Here is a 25,478-nt window from a genome sequence, read left to right on the forward strand (position 1 = left end):
AAACCTAACTTTTTTGTCACTTTCAAATGCATATAAAAGCCCGATAACATGTTTACACTATCATATACAGTGGTACCTCGAGTTATGAACTTAATTCGTTCCAGAAGGCTGTTCGAGTGCCAATACTGAATGAATTTGTTCCCATAAGGAATAATGTAAGTTAGATTAGTCCATTTCAGACCCCCAAAAATACACTTACAAAAACACTTACATAATATTTCGAGTTGGGAGCTGTTCGAAACTTGTGGTACCACTGTATTAAGTAAGCAATAAAGCTAGGCCTAAAAAATGCACATATAGTACATACATTATTTACCTTAAAATATTTTGTCCTTCGCTTAAAGTGTGGTGAATATACTTATTGTAAGAAGTCAATGAAAAAAAGGTTTAACTAAAAAACCACTGCATTAGCGAAACGCAACAAAACAGAGTATTGTAAAACGGGGCCCACCTGTACATTAAATAATGTATGTAAATTTATCATCGTTTTGGGTGTTACAGTGTGGTGCTCCCTAAGGTTTCTTAAGCTGTGACAGCACAACACACTGACATTACCGTCATGTAGTTGCACAATGAACCATGTTTACACAATTAAACTCCTCACAAATGTATGCATCAATGAAGTGATGTTTTATCACATGAGAAACAATTGTTTTGCAAACCATACCACGGGCGGGATTGAACCCGCGGTCAGAGAGTCTCAAAACTCCAGACCGTTGCGTTAGCCACTAGACCAGCTAGCCACAATAAGACTCTCTGACCGCGGGTTCAATCCCGCCCATGGTATGGTTTGTTTGCAATCGTGTCATTACGATTTCGTGAGTCAAATTGTTTTGCAAGCTAAGCAACTTTGGACCTACTGCTAGGACACGGAAAGGGACTCTAAGATTCTGCTTTTCTTCACTAGCCTACGTAAGTACAGTTATTTGTTGTGGATATCATCACTGGTTTAGCACTCTGATATCTATAATGGGAGGATCCAGGTGTGTGCATAATCATTTGTGTCTATCATCAAAACCTAACATCTGCATATATCACCACTGGTATTGATATCACTAATATAGTGGTACCCAGAGTTTCGAACAAAATTCATTCCAGAAGGCTGTTTGAGTGCCGTTACCGAACGAATTTGTTCCCATACGAAATAATGTAAATAGATTAGTCCGTTTCAGACCCCCAAAAATACACTTACAAAACCACTTACAACAATACATTTACATAATTGTTAGAGTTGGGAGCTGTACGAAACTCTGGGTACCACTGTATCTGGAATACTGTACTATTATATAACGACAGGTCTCTCCTCCCATAGTGTCCTTATACCATGACTCAAACTTTATTACTAAATACCGTCCCTGATATTTCACGGGGCACACAAAAATTTATTTTACCGAAAGTAAATCCTGTGTATAAGACCCCAAGATGTTCACCTGATGTAATTTGCACCGCATCTCACTTCAAAAATTTCTGCTAAAATTAATATGCTTAGGAGTGTCATTCCCGGTTTCAGGGTTAAATGGGGCTTAGGCTAGGTTAGGTTCATCAGGAAACTGAACAAGTGTTTCTTGACATGGGTCTTAGTCAGATGATGATCTACCGTTCGAGCTTTTGGTCATCTGACCGAGGCCTTCCACTGGCTTACCGGTCCACCCCTTTAAAAAATTATGGTTACAGTTATAACCAGGCTCTATGCAGCAACAATGCCATCATACAATTATTATTATAATCAAAACCAAGTGCCAAACCCACTATGGCTATACAGTGGACCCCCGCTTAACGATCACCTCCAAATGCGACCAATTATGTAAGTGTATTTATGTAAGTGCATTTGTGCATGTATGTTTGGGGGTCTGAAATGGACTAATCTACTTCACAATATTCCTTGTGGGAAAAAATTCGGTCAGTACTGGCACCTGAACATACTACTGGAATGAAAAAAGTTCGTTAACCGGGGGTCCACTGTACATCGCTAGAGGGTAGGGGAATGGGGGGGAGGGGTTGCTGGATCACAGAGTAGCCAAAGGTGGAGAGGATAACAGAGGTAGAGTTAGAAAGGGCTGTGAGGACTGATGAAGGAAGTATGACTGAAGTGCAGTCATACAAGTAACTTAAAAAGTATTATTCCTAGATTGGTATTTCTTATTTGCCTAGGTCTTCTTACCCAACCTATCACTTTTCTAGTGATGTGAGCCAAGAAAATTCCTCCATTTTTGTGTGATAAATTCATGATGGTTATATATAAATATACATTTTATATATACATAGTCCCATACACACTGAATATATAAAACAACAAATAAAACACAATCCGACTACCTCACACGTACCACAACATCCATCCCCCCCCCCACATACACAAGAGGACACAACTGGAAGCTGACAACTCAGATAAGTCATAGGTATCTTTGAAAGTATTTTTTTTAGCCTTAGAGTTGTCAGGAAGTGGAACAATCTAGAGAATGAAGTAGCAGAGGTAGGATGCATACAAAGCTGTAAGAAGAGGTGCAATAAGGCTCTTGGAGCTGGGAGAGAGAATGGAGCTAGTAGCGACCAGTGAACAGGTGGGGCCAGGAGCTGTGACTTGACCCCTGCAACCACATACAGGTATGTCTGTACACACACACAAAAGGCTTGTTCCTGAATGAAGGGACATGAGCTGTGAGTAGAGACTAATGGAATTTTATTTAATATAGAGGATAGAAGAACCAGGAGAGACATAACATATAAAATACGAAGGGAAATTGATATAGACAGGGACAAAATATTTGAGAGGCAAGAAATGGGCACTCAGGTGCACACCTCAAAGTTAAAGACACAGATGAGCCACAGGGATGTCAGGAAGTATTTCTTTAGTCTCAGTAGTCAGGAAGTGGAATGATCCCTATGAGGAAGTGGAGGCAGGATCCATACACAGTTCTAAGAGTAAGAGGTGGGGCTAGGAGCTAAGAATCGACCTCTACAACCACAAATAGGTGAGTACACAATCACACACAAACATAACCACACATACACAAACATGACACACACAAACACAAACAGCCACACACACAAATACAAACAACCATGCACACAAATACAACTAACCACACACACACACACACAAACCACACATAGAAACAACCATACAAACACAACTACACACACTGTGTGTTTTCATGTCTCTGGAAGAAAGCATAAGAGGAGATGATATAATCACAACATATAAAAAAATGTTGGTGCCATACAAAGTTGACAGATTCATTACTACGGAAGGGGTCACAACAAGCGCCACAAACAGAAAAACACCCAACAGAGTCATAGCAAATTAAGAAAACACAGCTTTATTGTGAAGATCCACTATATAGAGTAGACTTCTACTCTATATATGGATGGATGATGGATCCACTATATAGAGTAGACTTCTACTCTATATAGTGGATCCATCACCATTATGTTAAAAGATACCTCATATTCACACACATCTCGCACTCAGGTGAGAAAACTTACGACAATGTTTTGGTGCATCCTGGACCATTGTAAAGACCCGATAGTAACTTAACAATGGTCCAGCATGGACCACAACATTGGTATAAGCTTAAATGTGGGGGGTCACATTAAGCTCTCTTTTAAAGCTCCAATGTAGTGTAATTTCTGTAGCTGCAATTAAAAAAAGTGCATTCAGAATTTAACAGGACATACAATGAAGGCACTACTCAATTACCAAGGTTATAATTATAACCATTAATTTCTGAAGTGGTGGAGTGGTAAGCCAGTGGAAGGCCTTGGTCAGATGTACCAAAAGCTCCGGCTACAGGTCCTCATATGACTAAGACCTGTGTCAGGAAACACTTGTCCTGTTTCCTGACAAACCTAACCTAAGTACTCAGTTTTAGATGCATTTCACTTATCAACTTTCTCAACATTTGGAAAAAACAATACTATGTAATGGAGATTTATAAGAGTACTTATTAAGTTTGTAAATTTTTCCAGCCACAGTACTGTGTCATTCTTCTAGCCAATTCATACCATTCAAGTACGTATATACTTAACAGATGGAATGAGGGATTTTTTTTTTGAGATAGAATGTGGGATTTTTTTAAGAGATGGGATGAAGGATTTTTTTTAAGAGAGGATGAGGGATTTTTTTTTAAGAGATGGGATGAGGGATTTTTTTTTTGAGATAGAATGCAGGATTTTTTTAAGAGATAGAATGAGGGATTTTTTTTAAGTGGTCAAGTGCCATGTGATGTAGCTGGGTACAGTACAAGCAAAGACAGGCTCCATAAAATCACAAAATACACATTATTAAAAGCATTTGACAAAGAGAAGAATACTGGGATAACAAAAAAAAATAGTCACCAAAAGCCCATAAATAAAACAGCCAAGGTATTAAAGGCCTGGTAAAGGGTTAACCCTTTGACTGTCGAAGGGCCCAATCCTGAAGTTGCTCCTGGTGTCGCAAAATATTCGAAAAAAAAAAATTATTTTTTCTTATGAAATGATAGAGAATCTTTTCCCGATTGTAAAGACACCAAAAAAACGAAATTTGATGGAAAACTGACGGAACTACGCTCTCGCGAAGTTAGCGACTTCGGCGATATTTAAAAATCAGCAATTTCGCCCACTTTGAGCCCTATTTTCGGCTAATTCCGTTATTCCAGTCAACCAAACTCATAACTATTTCTTCAGAACTCTATTTTTTCTATCGATTGAGCACAAGAAACTGCCCATTTACCGATTTCAACTACCCAATAACATGGTCAGAAATTTACAATTTGGCCAATTTCACGAAAATTAAAAAATACGACAATTTCAAAATAAGGTCCAGAATGAACAATGCAGACATTCCTGGCTCTAAAATAAGATTTTCTTTGTTCATCAGTCATGTCTCCAGGTCCCTGTGATATTACTCTTGCTTTTTATTTTGAAATTTTATTCAAACAAAAAATAGAAGATTTACTGTTATTCAGACTACTGCAATACTGTAATAATTGTAAAAATTACATCAACCCATTCATGACTGCGTATTAGAATGGCTATTTGGACATTTATTGGACAATGACATCATTTGTTTACTTTTGAACATCGGCAAAAATCAAACATTTCCTGTACTTTGTGCTCCATTTCCAGGTTCTTTTTATAGTAAAATTAATCAAAATCACCTCCATTTCTATAATATAGTTTCCATTCTATCAAATGAGACCAAGAAAACGAGAATACAACCACAAATACTATATGAAAATAGACCACAAAGTCGGCATTTTAATTAAAAAAAAACGGTCGGAGTTTTTTTTTTCTCATTATGCACTGCGTGCTCCAGGATTTTTTTTATGTGGTGCACACTGACCACACAGACCCATTCTCTCACATGTGGGCCTACTAGCTTTCTCCTGCCTGATTTGAAGCCGCTAGAATTTATGAGTATATATACGTCAAACACGGTACCTCACAAACGTATATATACGGCCGCGACAGTCAAAGGGTTAATAAGGTGAAAAAGATAAACTTTCGTTTTTTTCTTTTTGGGCCACCCTGCCTAGGTGGGATACTGCCAGTTTGTTGCAAGAGTCAGACTCAAATTAAAAAATGCAGCTGTTGTACTTGTTTGAAGAAACAATAGCCTGGTTGTAAGTGGATCACTGATATTGACAAACTGTGCAGTAAGGACACTTGTGTACAGTCCAGGACACTGATTACAATGTCCTGAACTGTTCACAAGTGTCCATTCTCATACAACTATTAGTAAATGAATCTGCTCAACAGTGCCTACATTTGAAGAAAGTAGAAAATGCAGCTGTGGTATCATGTCAACATTTAAGGAAATGTGTGTTGAAAGTGGTAAAGAAATACCGATGACTAAGGCACTTGTGCAACAGTTAGTTACACAGTAGACTTCTTCAGTTAAATACAGAGGCAGCTGGAATGGTAGTGGAGTAAAGGTGATGTAAACAGCCAATCAACCTTGGAGAAATAGTTTCTGAAGTGGTCAGTCCCTCAGGCCAACCTCAGGGACTGACCACCTCAAAAACTTTTTCTCCATGACCAAGTTGCTGCCTCTGTATTTAACTGAAGAGGCCTACTCTGTGGACCAAAGGTTTCAGTCAACAATAAAGATAACCAACTTTCGCAAATGTGTCTTACTCATTGTTTTAAGATACAGTGGAACCTCAAAAATCGAACTGCTCCCAACACGACCAATTATGTAAGTGTATTTTTTAAGTGCTTTTATAAGTGTTTTTTTGAGGGTTTGAAATGGACTAATCTAATTTACATTATTCCTGATGGGAATAAATTCGTTCGGTAAAGGCACTCAAATAGCTTTCTGGACCGAAGAAAGTTCGATATTTGAGGTTCCACTGTATATAAAAAAATGCAGCTGCTGTATAGTACCCATATATAAAGGAACGAAAAGCAGAGAAAGATTCAACAATGATTTACAAGAAAATAGATCTCAGAATTAATATGTAAAAACAATACATCCAAGGTGGAAGACAAAGAGGAAGTTACATTATAACCCCCTTTAAGTTCATGAGAGTCTTTAACCCTTAAACGGTCCAAACGTGTATATACAGTGGACCCCCGGTTAACGATATTTTTTCACTCCAGAAGTATGTTCAGGTGCCAGTACTGACTGAATTTATTCCCATAAGGAATATTGTGAAGTAGATTAGTCCATTTCAGACCCCCAAACATACACGTACAAACGCACTTACATAAATACACTTACATAATTGGTCGCATTCGGAGGTAATCGTTATGCGGGGGTCCACTGTACGTTTTTTCAACATCTGAAAGTATGTAAAAAAATGTAATCTTTTTTTTTGTTTTACATTTGAAAACGTGTAAAAAAAACTTTTATTTACTGTTTTTTTTTGTTATATTTGAAAATATGTAAAAAAAAAGTAGATCTACTTTTGTAGCACTACGAATTTGAACGTCGATCTGTTTGGACCGTTTAAGGGTTAAACTGTCCAAACGTAGATCTATGTTTACGTGCGTAGCGCTCCGAACATAGATCTACTTTTTTTTTTTACATCTTTCAAATGGAGAGAACAAAGGTTGGAGCGCTATGCACGTGAACGTAGATCTATGTTTGGACAGTTTAAAGGTTATTAAAGAAATAGATGGTTGAAATCTATATTAATCATCAAGAAGTAAACAAAAGGGGTAACCTTAAGTGGCAGAAGTGATAATAACTATTACAAAATGCACTTCTTTAACGAGTGGAGCTACAAGAGGTAAACAGCAATAACTATTACTGCTTAGGAGACAAGGAGGGTTAGGAGGTGTATACCTGGAGAGAGTTTCAGGGGTTAATGTCCCCCGTGGCCCAGTCTGTGACCAGGAGGTTTTGAGAGGTAGGGGTTTAATAGCCAGCAGGCATGTGAGTATTAGTTTGGAGAGAGTGGAGACAAACCATGGAATGGGTGGGATTTGAACCCATGGCTGAGTGGCTAATGCCTGCGAATTTTAGGACTTTCTTGCCATGGGTTCGAATCTTTTTTATTCCGTGGTTGGCTCACATTCATGTTATTACGATTTCCTGAGTCAGAGACAAGCAGTCTGAGATTTACCATACTGTTGGTGCAAGGAAGGTAAGAGTTACGAAGAGGTGCAGGGATATAGTTACTGGGTACGAGTCCTGGAGGTGGGAAACATAAAGCACACACTCTGAAGGATGGTTGAGTATGTTGTGCATTGATATTATTAGGACAGTAATGTCTGTGCTTTTTTTTTTTTAAAGACAGTTAAGGAATAAGTGATGGTGAATTGTTAAAGAAAGGGGAAAAAACAAGAATAGCTCTACTTTAAAAACAAACCAGCAATAATTTGTGGCAATAACACATGTACACAATACAATTTTTTAACAGCTAAAATAAAGGTCAAATCGAATTTGTTCATCATCAGAGGGGGAATTAAAAATAAATTAGAAAACTTATGCAAAATGATAAGTATGAAAAAAGCTTTATTAGACTTGTGAATATCTTCACAATCAAACAAGAGTCAGCGCCTGCAAATAAGCATAAGGCAGATCACACAGAAATGACAAATATGAAAAGTACAAACAAGGAACTTGCAATTTCTGATGGAACTGAACATAAAAAAAACAGACCCACAAGACAACAACTGTGGAGGAAGATGTAGGCTCTTGCTCACAGCTACAAGAAAGACTATACAGAGAACTGCCATACACCTGAAAGATGGCTGGTGTATTTCCAATATTTAACATTAAACTACAAACCAGTAATGCTGTTGGGTACACTATGCAAGGTACTGAGGAACAGCTGGAGACAACACACCTTGTCACAGCTGGAGACAACACACCTTGTCACAGCTGCAGACAACACACCTTGTCACAGCTGCAGACAACACACCTTGTCACAGCTGCAGACAACACACCTTGTCACAGCTGCAGACAACACACCTTGTCACAGCTGCAGACAACACACCTTGTCACAGCTGCAGACAACACACCTTGTCACAGCTGCAGACAACACACCTTGTCACAGCTGCAGACAACACACCTTGTCACAGCTGCAGACAACACACCTTGTCACAGCTGCAGACAACACACCTTGTCACAGCTGCAGACAACACACCTTGTCACAGCTGCAGACAACACACCTTGTCACAGCTGCAGACAACACACCTTGTCACAGCTGCAGACAACACACCTTGTCACAGCTGCAGACAACACACCTTGTCACAGCTGCAGACAACACACCCTGTCACAGCTGCAGACAACACACCCTGTCACAGCTGCAGACAACACACCTTGTCACCAAGTATCAGACATGATCTAGGAATGGCAAGTAATGCCTTAAATATAATGGACTAAACACATCGACTCCAGGCTGAGGGACTGATTACCTCAATCATCTCATCTTCCACTGTTCTTCTCTATGTTGGACTGAAGAAGCCACTGGTTGGCAAAACGTTCTTCAGTAAAGATTCCCAAATGTTGCACAAGCGTCTCATTCCCCACCACTTAGGTAGGAAGCTAAGAAAATATAAAATAGTGTGTGACCTGGGTGGGGAGTAACTCATGGAGTTAGGTAAGACAAGAGACCTGGTGGTGGACATCACACCTAACCCGTCACCTACAGGAGAACTAAACAATGACATCAGGGACATGTATTAGTGTAAAGATGAAAGAAATCTCTTTTCATCACTATTCACTACATAGAGCAATCCTTGAGTAGGCAGCACCAGTGTAGAACCCACACATAGCAAAGCACAAAGGTAGAGAAAATTATGAAGCCCACCACTAGAATGCTATTACAGGTAAGTTGAAAAGACGGTAGAGGAAAATTTTGTGAACTTGATTTGATAACTCTTGCAGCATACAGATCAAGAGGTGACATCAAGACACACATAATACACTTGGGCATAATCAAGGAATAGCTATCACAGGGAGGGGACAAGATGAGAGGATACAGAGGCAAAAGTGGCAAGTGAATCATACACATTAATAAACATTTCTACAGTATGCAGGTTGGTAGAGAAGGACAATATAGTGAGATACATTATTAAGAATTTGTACAGCATGCAGGTGGTAGAGAGGGGCAATATAGTGAGACATATTATTAAGAACTTGTACAGCATGCAGGTGGTAGAGAGGGGCAATATAGTGAGACATATTATTAAGAACTTGTACAGCATGCAGGTGATAGAGAAGGGCAATATAGTGAGACACATTATTAAGAACTTGTACAGCATGCAGGTGGTAGAGAAGGACAATATAGTGAGATACATTATTAAGAATTTCAACAGTATGCAGGTGATAGAGAAGGGCAATATAGTGAGACACATTATTAAGAACTTGTACAGCATGCAGGTGGTAGAGAAGGACAATATAGTGAGATACATTATTAAGAATTTCAACAGTATGCAGGTGATAGAGAAGGGCAATATAGTGAGACACATTATTAAGAACTTGTACAGCATGCAGGTGGTAGAGAAGGACAATATAGTGAGATACATTATTAAGAATTTCAACAGTATGCAGGTGATAGAGAAGGGCAATATAGTGAGACACATTAAGAATTTTTACAGTATGCAGGTCGTAGAGAATGGCAATATAGTGAGACACATTATTAAGAATTTCAACAGTATGCAGGCAATACAGTATTTCTACAGTATGCAGGTTGGTAGAGAAATGCAATATAGTGAGACATTAGTGAATCACACTTATTAGTAATCTTTTGTATAGTATGAAGGTGGAAGAAGGGGAGTTAATATAGTGAATGATGCAGAAGACAACTACTCCCTACATGAATTTATAAACAAACACAACAAAGTTCGATCATTTCAAGCACGTCTAAGTTAGGACATTTATCCCAGGACCTACATTTTAACACCTGCGCATTCAACTAGATACACACAAACATATTCAAGTCTTCACAAAGGAAACACAAGATTCTGAAGGTGTCAGGTTGTCATGGCTATTTGGGTGATGACCGATTAAGTATCTCTGGTCATGCAGTTACCAGGAAGCCCATAGCTAGATTGCTAAGATAAAAAAACTACAAGCCAGTCACTTACTCACAGGCATACACACACACTTTAACAATATATATACATGCACAAACATTTGTACAAATATGAACAATACATATATACACATGCACAAATATTCATACCAAATGCAGCATTAATATACACATTCTCTCATTCTAAATACATAAAGAACTGATGTATATGCTACAGTACAGACAATATTCAACAATGCTTCACAAATTTTGATAACTGCTACACCAACACAGTGTATCACACTTACATATGATAAACTTTAACTACAGTGAGGTATTCATCGGAGTTATGAAATACAACCATGATAAACCATACCATGGGCGGGGATAGAACCCGCGATCAAAGAGTTATGAAACTCCAGAGCGAAGCGTTAGCCACTGCCTAACGCGTCGGTCTGGGGTTTTTATGGCTCTTTGATTGCGGGTTCTATCCCTGCCCATGGAATGGTTTGTTTGCAATCGTGTCATTACGATTTCGTGACTCACGATAACTGTGATCAGTCTTACATTTGCTTCAATGACTGTTACTGTACGAGTTCCTCTATATCACTGGATACAGAGTACCTGGGTGTAACAGATGAAGACTGTTTCTAAAGAGTATGCCTCTCTAAGGTTAAAATATGTATACACAAAAAAAAAAAAAAAAAAAAGTGACAAAAGGGACCCATGTGGATTCTAAACAATGGTTGTCATTCCTTGGAAAAAGATGTGCATACAGTAAACGCTATGTATAAACAGTGCAGCATGCTAGACAGAGCTGAAGTCGAGCAACACCCTGCAATTCTGATGGAAATATGCATTTAAAGGTCTACACCAGGGGCTCTCAAGGATTAATATTATTTTAGAGTGCTTCTCTTAGTGCAGATATTTGATCTTCAACTATTGCTGTGTGTGCAGAGATGAGTACATTGAAATACTATGCATAGTGTGTCCTTACCTTTAATATGCAAGAAAAAGAAGGAAAATAGAGGTACTCAAAGAGACTTGGCAATATACAAGGGATAAAAATGGTATGTGATACCAAGAAGCAGTAACAAAAAAAAAACTTAGTGCATTTTACTTAACACATTTCAGTCTGGGGACATTGGCCATTTTACATCGGAGTGACCAGGGTCCCTGAACTGAAATGTCTCCAATAAAAAGTCCGAGTGTTTGCATTCCGTCTTTTCCCAATATACTTGACAATTTATTATACATATACAGTATCTGTTAATGATTCTAGGAAGCATTATAGCCCACACCCTGCGCTCAAACCAAGCCTCCTAAACTGGAAAGAAACTATTATAGAAATAAGAACTATTACTCGAGGTACAGGTGCTCCTTGACTTATGATGGGGTTAGGTTTCAATGAACCCATTGTAACTTGAAAATATCGTAAATTGAACAAGAAATGATATGCAAATAAATAACTCACCGAATAAGTAAATAATTACTGTGATTACTAGTACTGAAACAGAAGTAAGTGAAGACAAATTTATCTTGTCAATAAATGTACAGTACTGTACAGCATCACCATTGTAAAGTAAAAATGTCTTAAGTCAAACCATTGTAAAGCGAGGAACATCTGTCTAAGTTTGTAAAATTGACCTGTAATCTTGCATGCTTCTGAAAAAAAAGTGAAGATCCTGCCCAAGTGCAAAACATTAACAGGCTTCCGTTTCACACCTGCATAACAGGATGGTAATACCTCCCTGGATACTTTTGATTATGTAGGAACAAGAAAAAATTCATACAATATTAAGTGGAGAATGGAAGACAAAAGGTTTGGGGGATCTAAATCCCAGTTTTCTGGCAAAGCAACTAATTAAGAACTTTTGGAGGAATTTATGCAAGGTTCACTATGCACTTAAATTTTAATCACACACATCACAAATGTTCCTGTTAGAATTATAGGTTTATAAAATTTAATTATAGAATTATTTATATTACATGGCACATGCATTGAAAGATTATATTACATTATAGGAATGTATTTCTGTTCCCTTACCCCCACCCAATCTTGGAGACGATGGAATATAGCAATCTCGTTGCCCTCTTTTACCTCCATTTCCGCGATCCCCATCCACGGTCAGGTGGTTTATACAAGGAACCATCACAGAATAAAACCAAAGAATTGTTTTTCCAGATGTGTAATGAGTTGGCTTGCCTCCAGGGTCTATATTAGCTGCCATGAGTAAAATAATATTCAAGCACTTGGAGGAAAGCATCATAACACTGATTGGTGAATTACGAGTCACCACTTGGACAGCAAAAATTAAAATGGGGTAAAAAGTTGGAATAAAAATTATATACAGTAGGTTCTTAGAAACCTGTATAAAGTGTATATTTTTTTTGTAAATGCAATTGAAAAGAGTGCATACAAAATTCAATAGTCCATACAATGAAAGTGTTTCCAAATTCTTTTAAATTTGAATGCACTTTTACATTCATAATTGAATATGGTCATGCATTGCTTAACGATGGGGTTACGTTCTGAGAAATGCATCACTAATCACCTGCACTTTCATTTTTTTGTTAATCACTTGATGTGGCCTTTTGATGGCAACATTAGCAATGGATTTTGTATGTTTAAGGGCCATGAACAGCAATACAGCATGAGATTAATTTTATGGGACCACCGTCATATGTATGGTCTGTTGTCGACCAAAACGTCATTATGCCATGTATGACTGTAGTCCATACCATGAAAGCCTTTTCACACACTCTTAAATTTGGATGTACTTTTTAAATCGCATATAAAATAAATCAAACTATACAGAAGAACTTTGTAAGAGCTTACCACAGAGTATGCTGTTATTGTGACAATGTTAGACCTGATGAAGCTCTACACAAAGCAAAACATTGCCACAATAAAAGCTTTTGCGTAAGTCTTTTACACCATCTTGTCGTCATCTCACCCATGCATCCACAGGCAGAGAGATCTGTATAATTCAGCCTAAGTAAGAGACCCTCTTCAGCAGACAAGGTGAATATGCATCAATGGTAGAACATACCAACAAGAATGTTAAGATAAAATATGTGCTTCATGGCATTTTATCGAGAAGACGTTTCGTCCACCAGGGACCTGATAAATTCTCACTGGTGAGAAGGGACGAGGACCCTGGTCGATGAAACAGTGACAAAATATGCCATCCTGACTCACTGAGTTAGCCACAGCTATTCTGGGCTCCTGTTAATTTCCCTATGATGTATAGAAATATACTGTACCTAGTTGGATAAATCTTAGTACAGCCAGCTGGTCCAATGGTTAACACACTGGCCTGCGAATTTTAGGACTTGCTTGCCTTGGGTTCAAACCCAACCTGTTCCCTGATTTATTTACTGTATCTTATTAGCAGATCTGCTGAATATCTAATTTTTATGCAAGTGGTGACTCATTCTTCATACACAAGAACATTATTATTAAAAAAAAAAAAAAAAGCTGAGAGGGGCTTCACATTATCCAAAATTTTTATCTTACAGCTTAAAAATTACGATAAAAACATCTCTCATCACAAGAATATTAGTGATTAAAAATTTCTTTTGAAAACAGTTCTCTCCAATAAATTAATCACTAAATTTAAAATATTTACATGCTGCATCTGATAACGATAGAGGTTTGAAAAACCTGTTCCAATGCACTTTTATGCACGTTCAGCAAACGTAAAACGTGTTACAATACACTCTCATGAGAGTGTATTGTAACACAAGTTGTTACAATAAGCCCTTGTATGGGTTCTCCTTGAGTTATGATAGAGTTATGTTCAGACAAATCCATTGCAAGTCAAAAATATTGCAAGTCGAATATGAACATGATAAATAAATACCTAAGTACCATCATTGAATAAGAAAATAAACAAATAATTACTGTAACTAAATACCGGGATTGAAAAGTAAATAAATGAATATAAATTATGAAGTTGCTGCCTTCATGCTGGGTAATTATCTTAAATTTCACCTCCAACGTAACTGCTTTTTCACCATTGTAAAGTCACAATATCACAAGTCAAGGAGCACCTGTACTCATTTACTAAACGTAAAATTTCTTCCAATGCACCCTTATGTTCATTCAGCAAACATCCCAGCTATTATGCATATATAATCCACCTACCTGAACTGCAGATTATAAACCTTTTATGCAAGCCCCAACAGCAATAGTGAAGAAGTGTTTATTAAACAATATAAACATCTATCTCTTTTGTTTCCTCAAAATTTTCTGGGAAAATCTGAGTTTTGAATGGGTGACAGACTCATACACACACTATGTAAGGGACTACCATTCTTGATAGCTTTACCATACTACTGATCAATGGGATTGCATTCATGTATTTGACATACAGCTAGGTCTCTATTAGTGCGAATAATAAATCCCGCCTATTGGTCGCACTATTCGAATTTGCGCTATCGAATTACATTAAATTTTCAAGCGTGGTTTGAAGAGTTTGAGGGCGGAAGGGAAAATAGCATTAGTTAATTTTGCACTAAATCAAAAACGCACTAATTGAGACCTAGCTGTATTTGACATACTGACAGTGACTGTATCTTTGACATTCACATTTGAATTTTCACCTAAGGCACAGATGTCTATTGTACTTTTTATCTAATTAATTTTGTAAAGCCAATGAACTACAACAAAAAATAAAAATCTTAATGTATCTACACAAGATATAAAATACTGTACACTACAATCTAGGTCCAAAATGAGTAACAGAAGAAAAAATTTAAAAATAATGATGATTGTGTCTCATGCAGAGAGCACACAGGCTCAATTAAATTGAATTGACTGGGCAGTCATGATACATTACTCTCAAACAATGCAAATAAAGTGGCAACAAATACACAACACGGGAGACCGCATCATATTCTCCACCTTACCAGTCTCTAAATTGTATAAAACTGTGAAAATACATTTTCAGTTGCTGAATTTGTTTAGCATAGTCATACATACGAAAACTAATGAATGAGCAGCTGTGTATGCACGTGTGTGTGTGTGTGTGTATTGTCTTGTTTACTCCCACAACAGGAGTAAAGTGACAGCTTACTACACTTTAACCTTCCCTTTGCGTGTACAAGATATTTTTGAAAAACGCCTCGCCTGATTCCTAATTGAAAAAGCGTCCAATTTCATCAATGGGTTTATAATTTTTTGTAATATAACTTCTGCTTATATTTTTTGAAAATATAAGAATTATTAACCCAAGTATTCAGCATATCACAGTCCTTCAACTATGAAAATTTAACAAGGGAAAACAAAAATAAAACACATGCATTGAAATATCAAAAGATGTGAATCTACAAAAGAGAAAAAAAATGGAAAAACAAGAAAGTATCTTGGAAGATACTATTGTGTGCAGTTATAAGAAATGTTTTTTTTTTTTTTAGAGAGAAAAGGACATCTATGCAAAAACTGAAATAACCAAGTTATAAGAAAAATTAGCCTTTCAATTTTTTTTTAATGGCAGCTTAAGGAATAAGAGTCTATATTCTTTCTTCTTTCTTTCAACACACCGGCCGTATCCCACCGAGGCGGGGTGGCCCAAAAGAAAAAACGAAAGTTTCTCCTTTTACATTTAGTAATATATACAGGAGAAGAGGTTATATATATCAGACATAAAAGCATGTGGATCAAGGCAACACACAATGGAGGAAAAAGAAATCACAATACTACTGTTGGAACAACTGAAAACGAACTCAAAATCTGCAGAGACTTGAGAGAACACTCCTGTCCTCTGGACCATGAACAAGCAAAGGATAGACTGAAACATTATCTTACAGTCCCTCTCTGAACCATTCATGGAGTAGTTATGTGGTAGACAACGGAGACTCACATTCCAGTCGAGCTGCACCAATAAGGAGCAGAAAGTAAACATTACCAAATAATTTTGAGCCTTCACTGTATTCTAGATCTATGATATTTATTTTTTTAATAGCAAGAGATACATACTATGTGGGATTTTATTCTTTTAATGAATTTTTACAGGTTCTTGTTCCAGTAAGGGTGTCTAGCCAAAATTAACTGAAGACAAGCTTATAACACCAATAATGATTAGTTTGGAACTCTAGAAAAATACAACAAAGAAGAAAATTAAGTAACAAAAAAAGGCACAATACCGTGACTGGAACGATACACAAATAACCCGCACATAAAAGAGAGAAGCTTACGACGACGTTTCGGTCCGACTTAGACCATTTACAAAGTCATATTGACTTTGTCAATGGTCCAAGTCGGACCGAAACGTCGTCGTAAGCTTCTCTCTTTTATGTGCGGGTTATTTGTGTAAGAAAATTAAGAGTAAACAATGGAATCAGTAATAAGGGAAGAGCAAAAGGAGGAATAATTTTAATTTAGTACAGTCTAAGTGTTCTCCATGGGGAAGTGGAGAGGAATCCTGCTGTAAGAGGTGACTAAAATGATGAGAGCAAGGGGGCTCTCTTCTCCTGTATAAATCACTAAATGTAAAAAGAAATGCCTTCTTCCTTTTCAGGTAACCATGCCTTGGTGGGACACAGGCCATGTCTTAAAAAAAAATCGAAGTGTTCTTATTACCATGTCCCTTGCTATGATTTTATCCGATTCACATACATTTAACCTATTTTATTTTGAATGTTATTTATGCTTCGTATACTTTTTTCTTTTCAACAAACCGGCTGTATCCCACCGAGATAAGGTGACCCAAAGAGAAAAACAAACGTTTTTCTTTTTAACCTTAACAATGTATACAGGAGAAGGGGCTATGTTTTATATACATATATCTAAAATACTATAATCCTTCTGGAAGTAAGTTACATTCAAGTCTGCCTGAAATGCTCTGCATAACTTAGGGGCTGCCCTTGTGAATGATGGAAAGCTATCCAACTCTGTACAGACAGTGTATTAAGTATAGAACGGGTGGGGCTTGAACCCATGGCAAGTGAATCTTTACATTCACAGGCCAGTGTGCTAACCACTGACATGAGAGTTTTAGGACTGACTCACTCACAATGGCTTCAAACCCCGCCCATTCTGTGAACTGTTTGCAAACGTGTTATGATTTCATGAGTAGCAATTATGTGGAAAGAAATACTGAATGATTAAGAAATAAAGATGAAAAGAAAGAATGAGAAAGAGGACGAGCAATAAGAGGAGGGTTAAGATTAAGAAAAAAACGGAGCAGGTAGGAGAAGGAACAGGATCCGGAGACACACAGCACAGACAAGACAAAACGTAAGCATAATCACAAACAGTAAAGCAGAAAGCCGAAAGAAGCAACTGGATTACAACAACAGATAATCTAATTTCATCAGCATATAAGATATCCTAGTCACATCACATAAGCAAGTTGCTTGACAAAATTCCAGTGACTCCTTCCCCACTTTAATTCATGATAGACTGTACCTCCATATGATGCTTCTCATTTTTGATTGTGATTGAGTATTAATCTTTAGTTTTTAGCGTTCACTCAAAGTAGAATATTGAAAATAGAATATTACATCCGTAAGTGTATTACAAGTTAACAGTAAAGCAAGTGGGACCATGGTCCAGGATTAATTACTACCAGGCAATGTTATATTATAATAATATGCAACATATCTATCCCAATTTCTCTTCCCTCCCACCACGACTAACACATCAGTAGGCTAGCTAATGCTAGCTCCAATATATCAACCCTCGACTTCAATTAGGCAAACATGGTACTGATATCAAGAGTGATATAATGACTTCTTTTTCTAGGCGATAACACCGCTAAGTACATAAAATATTTCATAAAGGAGATGTCTAAGACACTAATAAGATATTCCCACCATCTAGCAAGTGGTTCTCATGCAATCTGCTAGGCATGCTAACCTTATGCATGTCTGCACACTTCATTCATTCATTAATGATTTGCCGGTGCTTACGGCCCGGGTCTTCTCCAGATGGCGACCCTTTCAAACACTGAAAATCTTCCGTATTACATATAATATTCATAATACAGGAAGTTTTCAACTTAAGAACATGCTGGGGACCTTCTGTATGGTGTATAACAATGATATTATACACAATACATTAGATTCTCAATGTGTTTGTAAATAGAGGACTTAAAGTACTCTAGCCTTTGCATTTCACTAACACATGGTGTCGAGGGGCAACTGAAGATGATGTTTCGATCTGTCCTGGACTGTATAAACTATGGTAGCCAAGAGAAATGATTTAAAAAAGTGCGCAACACTATGACATGTTGATAAGAAAACATTTCAGTCCTGGGATTTTGATCACTTTGGAAGTAACTAAAGTCCTAGGACTACAACATTTTCTAATAAATTAGAGTATGTCCTAGTGCTTTTTTACATGTCTTTTTACACCACAGTCTGAGACCATTATCAAAGCCATATTCGCTCAGGTTCTTGAATCTGAACTGAATCCATTGTTTCATTTTTCTTCCATCCTTATGTTAAATTACTGTATTTTATGGCACGTAAGGCGCACGACAGAAGTATCATGATGGTAAATAAGTATCATATACAAGGGTTAACTACCCTTTTACTTTATGCTAAAGCATAACACGAAGACTACCTTGAGCACGTAAGGCGCAGGTTGATTTTCCAAGACTTTTGAGGTAAAAAAGGCATGCCACATGTGCCGGAAAATACGGACCTCCCTATCCTAGCATTTGTAGCTCAATTCCCCAGACAATCCACCATTCACTAAAGGCTCACTCATGGGACTGCAGTCCACTTCTCAGAAATGCTCCCTGTATGGAAAATTGATACGCTGCACCACAGTCTCCAGTGACACACAACCGCAAAAAGAGGAATGCATTAAGTTCATATATTATCAAGATACAGCTACTCTAATACCTATTGTAATTGGCATACATTTTTTTTTTTTACTAATCATTGTCAGCCTTATAAAAATGTCTATACATGATGCATACATCACCATAAATGGAGCTCAAAGTGAATTTAAGGCATCTTGTTAAAGACTACGCTAAACATTCACACATTGGATACAGAGTTTATGGGAGGTAAATCTTTACATTAATGTTTTAAAATATCTTACTACTCTTAAAATATGAGATAAAATACAAGTATTCTCTGTGAATATAATATGCCATTAATATGACTTCGAAACTAACTAAAAACACTGTTTTGTATAATGTTACAACCCAAATTAGTTATTATTCATTTTTAAGACACCAAATGTTAAATGATTCAAAATTTTTTAACTATATTGAAAGTTATTGTTCTTTTAACAAATGTTTTCCCTTCAGCTTTCACTATTATCATACAGTACTTGAAAAAACTGGAAGTGGATAAAAACGAAGGCAAAAATAAGAGTGAATCTTCACACAGCAGGTAAACACACCAATGAAGAACGAAAGATCAGGACATACTACATCGAGAATGAAGGCACCATACTGTATGGAGCAGATTCTACTTGGACTAACCTGCACAAGGATGGAAAGTGGCAATCAGAACGGAAAACAGAGCGCAGAGCTTCCGCCCCCAGCACCCAGGAAAATACACCGACAAAGAGGACTGCTGTCAGTAGAGTGACGAAGCACAGGAAAAGAAGTAATGCTGAAAGCAGTAACAAAATAATGCCTCTATCATCAGCAACTGAAGTGAAATATTTAATGAACTGCCAAGTGGTAGTGGCCGTCAAGAACGGCATTTTCAAGAGGCAAATAACGTACAGAAAACAAAAAAAGTAGAGCCCTTCAAAATAAAGAATAATCACTTTTGTTTGAGGAGGGAATAAGGACGAATTATTAAATTTCTAATTCCTGCAGTTGACCTTTATCATCTAATTATATTAAGAAGCTTAATGTAATACGTATCAACAAGAGGAGCAATACCAAGTCCATTTATGCTGAATACACTGTTTAAAAGGCAAGATTCATGGTGTGTTTCAAACAAACTCAATTCAAATCCTTTCTCCAGTGGGGAGAGGTTTGACACTGGGGAATTATTTTGTAAAATCTCTTTTCTGTCACAAACATAAGAGCATCATAGTTAAAAAAAAAAAAAATCAGCAAGATTTACACGATTACTTGTGCCATAGTCTCATGAAATGTCATCCCTAACATCGTAACAGTAGTATCAGCTACGTTGTCTTGCATATGGATGATGTAACACCCGGGTCAATATTTAATAACAAGTACCAATATCAGCGATACTCAAATGATCGTCCCTTAAAACCTACAATTAAAAATTTCTGAAAACCTGAGAATCATGATTACCTAATAATAATGATGTTACCTCAGTGGGAGATGACCAGTGTGTTAAAAAAATATAATAGTAAGAACAATAAAGATTTAAGCAAACAAAGGCTCTCCACAAAATAATGTTCACTTCGGTCACACACTCGGTGTTGCAATGGTAGCCCTCGTTCTGCCGACACGTTCCAAACAATGACCCAACACTTGGTCGTAGTTCAACAGTTTGCCAATAATCTTTTGACTGCTAAGTTATTAAGGTAGGAGAGCAAGCTAAACCACAGCTTACGACATCTCCAAAGCTCACACCTAATTCATGTGAGTTCCTGACTCTCACTAAAAGGTTATTAGTTGTTTGGTAGAAATCAGCAGGTACTATTAATGGTTACTTAGTTGCACTGAAGCTTACTGGTCATATGAGTTTAGTGATGATATAACTGGTTCAGTGGCTTTAACTGCTACCCAAGTGTTGTTTCAGAATTGGCTGGCAGTTGTAAGGGAATTTGATTTTCCTTACATAATTTGCAATTTTCAGAAGTTTTTTCATACACTTTTACTCTCCAAAACATATCAGATTAGAAATACTTATTGCTCAAAGCTTAATAAGAAATTGTTAAAAGCCCCTACACCTGTGTAATCAGACACATAATAAAATGAATGTTCGCACCAAGCCTGTCATCTAACAAGGACTATTAGACAGTACAATGCAGGTGAAGGAAGGCCTCACTATTGTCAGCAGCTAAAGGGGCCCAGCCCAAGGGCCAGAAAGAATTGGAATGTGTGGTCAAAGACCACTGGGGTATCACAATGTTGCCACATTGCGGCCTAATTTCTACTCCCTTGGGATTTCATGAGCACTGGTCTGTCATCAGTAGGAAATACCATGTGAATATGATAATGGTATGCAATACCAACAAGTTGATATGACACACATGCAACAGTTAGGTATCTTTATTCTGAAACATTCTGCTTACACAATAAGCTTCTTCAGTTGAGTACAGAGGAGGCAGCAGAAGAGTTGTGAAGACGATGTCATCAGTCCAACATCCTTGAAGACAGTCCCTCAGCTGAGGGACTGACCACCTCAAAACTGTCTTCAAGTGTGATGGACTGATTACATTGTATCTCTGGTGCTTCTGTTGTCTCCTCTGTACTTGACTGAATAAGCCAAGTGTATAGGGCAAATGTTTTTGAATAAAGATACCTGTTACATATGTATTCTACTTATCAGGAAATATCATCTAAGGCTCTGGCTACTAGGAAGAATTTATAAGGTTTTCTCATAGCATCTCTCACAATTATACAAATATTGCAATACCACTTATGGAATAGAGATTTCACTAAATCTGTTATCATGGTCATGATGAAGTACTATGTATCTACAATCGAGAGCATTACAGGTAAAAGTACTTACACATGCGACCTATGCACCAATATCCAGCTTTTAACCACAGCACCAAATCAACAAAATATTGTAATTGTAATTTCATAAACCAGAGGGCAATTAACCTCCATCTGGAAATGACGGAATTCTCACAGAATTAAAATTAGTATATGAATACTGACGTATTTGCTAGATTTAATATTTGCATCGCATGTACCTCGTATACCTGACTAAATATCACCATGTATACATAAATTTTCCTTAGGTCAAGATCTTAGCATTTAATAAAATAACGATGACAGCGTGTTTGAGTCCAGTAGCCGATCCCGAGGGTCCCCGAGACAAATCACATAATCTGGGAGCTTCAGCTACTGTCTGCGTTGTTTCAGAAGCATCCATCCCTCCAGTCATCCTGTGCCTGGGCTTGGAACCTAGGCTGAACTATGCCTGATCTGCAAACAAAATAATAAACATTAATTTAGGATCAAACTTTGCAATACTCATTGTAATGTTGTGTACCTTAATGTTGTGTACTGTGCCTTACTAATTCCATGAAAAATCAAGATGCCATGTGAATTACGTTTATGTTTTGCAAAACAGTTGGAGAAATGATATAGTTAATAAATATACACATTTGCAAATGGTTAGCTGGACTTGAGTCCTGGGGGCTGGAAGTACAGTACCCACACTCGTTTATTTTGTTACCCATATTCGGTCTGTTTACAGCATTTCTGTTATTATTATTGTAATTTATATATGCAGCCTCTCCTCACTTAGCGACATACTCGTTTACCAACCACTCAGACTTGCGATGGGCTCTCTGACCAGAATACATACCTAAATAATGTACATCAGAGCTGATTTCCTCTATTCTGTTTATTGCAATATACAGTACACTACTGTATAAACATTTAAAAATACAGTGGAACCTCAAAAATCGAACTTAATCCGTTCCAGGAGCTAGTTCTAAATACGAAAAGTCTGAAATTCGAAGCAATATTTCCCATAAGAAATAATGGAAATACAATTAATCTGTTCCAGAAACCCAAAAATATTCACACAAAAAATACATTTTATAGAGATTAATTAATTTTATATACAACAAATACTATAGTTTTTAATTATGTATAGTAATACATATAAAATAACATTTTTACTTACCTTTATTGAAGATTGGTGATGGCGTCTGGAAGATAGGGAGGAGGAGAGAGGGAGTTGGGGTTAGTGTTTGGAAGGAGAATCCCCCTCCATGAGGACTTCAGGTAAAGCCCTCTCTGGGGTTACTTCCCTTCTCTGTCTTTTAATGCCACTAGGACCAGCTTGAGAGTCACTGGACCCCTGTCTCACAAAATAACTGTCCACAGTCCTCTGTTTCTGGCGCCTCTTTAACATTTCCTTAAAATGGGACATGGTTCTGTCACTGAACTTGTTGCAAAGATGGCTTGTTTCAGCTTGCTCAGGGTGGTACTTCTGCACAAACATTTGGACATCATTCCACTTGGCACAAATCTCCTTAATCTTTGAAGAAGGCACCTCATCCACTCCCTATATTAACACCTTTCGCAACATCAGCTTCCTTGATTTGTTCTTTCTTTGACAGGATAGAACCGATGGTCGACTTGTTTTTCCCATACATCCTGGCAAGCTCAACAAGTCTCACACCACTCTCATACTTCTGTATTATTTCCTTCTTCACACCTATGGTGTTTCTCACTTTCTTTACCACAGGGGTACCACTAGCAAGTTTCTTTGGGCCCATGGCAGCTTATTTCACAGTCCCACAAGCACTAAACACAACGAAATAATTGTAAAATACGTGAATGAGAGCGCAGGTTAGTGTTCACTCAAGCATAAACAAAGCTAGACTGCTCACGGCGCCTGAGCGGGGACGCAGACAGAGCGGGCGGCAGACAGGTCCCGTACCCGGCGGTCCGAAAATAAGGGCGCGTTCGATAATAGGGACACAGTTTGTCAGTAAAAAATGGTCCTATTTTCGAAACGTTCGATATGTGATACGTTCGATTTTTGAGGTTCCACTGTACACCAGAAATGTTATAAATGGTACAAAGGTGACATTAAAACAATATCAAAGATGGATGACACAAACCCACTAACATTATAGTATGCTCCTCACTTAGCTACGAATTTGTTTACTGACAGTCTTAGGAATGAAACTCCATCGTTAAGTGAGGAGAGGCTGTATATTTGTGGCCTAGTGCAACTGCTCACTTAATAAGTGAGTGTAAACATGTTTTTAGGTTTTTATATGCCCTGGCAAGTGAAAAACAAGCAGTGATTCGTTTAAAGGTAATACATACTGGCTTTACAGTGGAGGTCTGAAGCCTAGCCCCCACCATATTAATGAGGTATGCCTGTAGCTGTTTAACCCTTTCAGGGTTGACAGGCCTTCTTCCAAACTTGTTCTCAGGGTCAAACAATTTTCGAAAAAAAAAAAAAAACTTACGAAATGATAGAGCAAATTTTTGCGAGTGTTATAGGCCAAATTTTTTTTTTTTATGATCAATACTTACTGAGATATAGAGGCCTGAAGTTGACAAAGTGAGTCGCTTATGGCAATATCGCTGGCTGCCAGTCACATGGTAATAGTTCATTTATTTTTTTCTACTTTTTTTCATTTAGTTTTTAACATTTGATTTTTTCAAGTAACTTTTATGGCCTGTGAGACCAATATAAGCCATATTTTTGATATATACACTCATTGTGTACTACACAATAACTGCACAAACATTAACAGGTGAACATTTTCACCTATTTTAGAAGTATACGTACATAGTATTTATAGGTCCCAGCAATGTTTTGGTGGGGAAGGGAGCGAGGGTTTGTGTAAACAACATGGCTGACTGGCTGGCTGACCAGAAGGCTGGCTCTGTCTCTGACATTTGATGGGGGTACACTGCCTTCGCAATATTTGTGTTCACTTTTCACAAACATCTCTGTCTGTTTGCTTGTCTTTCTCAGAAGAGAGCCACTAGTGAACCAACACATATTACACACAATGCAGTAGTCACTGCGTCACATCTGAGTCCTGATACGTATTATTTGCCAGTCTGGATTTTTTTTGGTTATCCTAGGTAATTTACACTATGCATAATTGTATTTATGTGTGCCTGTGGGACGGACGGACAGACAGCCTGACAGCCAGACAGTCAGCCAGCCAGATAGCCAGCCAGCCAGATAGCCAGCTAGATAGCCAGCCAGACAGCCAGTCAGATAGCCAGCCAGCCAGATAGCCAGTCAGCCAGATAGCCAGACAGCCATAAAGCCAGCCAGCCAGATAGCCAGTCAGCCAGATAGCCAGCCAGATAGATAGCCAGTCAGCCAGCCAGCCAGTCAGATAGCCAGCCGGATAGCCAACCAGTTAGCCAGCCATGCTGTTTACACAAACCCACGCTCCCTTCCCTACCA

The 25,478-nt window shown here is 37.7% G+C and overlaps 1 protein-coding gene across 3 annotated transcripts in view; it reads right to left on the reverse strand.

Moving 5' to 3' along the window:
• Positions 1-294: 294 nt before the first annotated feature.
• The window catches only part of LOC128697215 (SLAIN motif-containing protein-like), a 145,058-nt gene continuing 119,874 nt past the window's right edge, over positions 295-25,478 (reverse strand). For all 3 annotated transcript variants that reach the window (XM_053788776.2, XM_053788775.2, XM_053788774.2), the window contains one exon: positions 295-22,504. In XM_053788776.2, coding sequence (XP_053644751.1) covers positions 22,438-22,504 — 67 coding nt within the window. In that variant the 3' untranslated portion in view covers positions 295-22,437. The remainder of the gene's footprint in view (positions 22,505-25,478) is intronic.

This window comes from Cherax quadricarinatus, chromosome 89, assembly GCF_038502225.1.
Source record: "Cherax quadricarinatus isolate ZL_2023a chromosome 89, ASM3850222v1, whole genome shotgun sequence".
Taxonomy (NCBI): Eukaryota; Metazoa; Arthropoda; class Malacostraca; order Decapoda; family Parastacidae; genus Cherax; species Cherax quadricarinatus.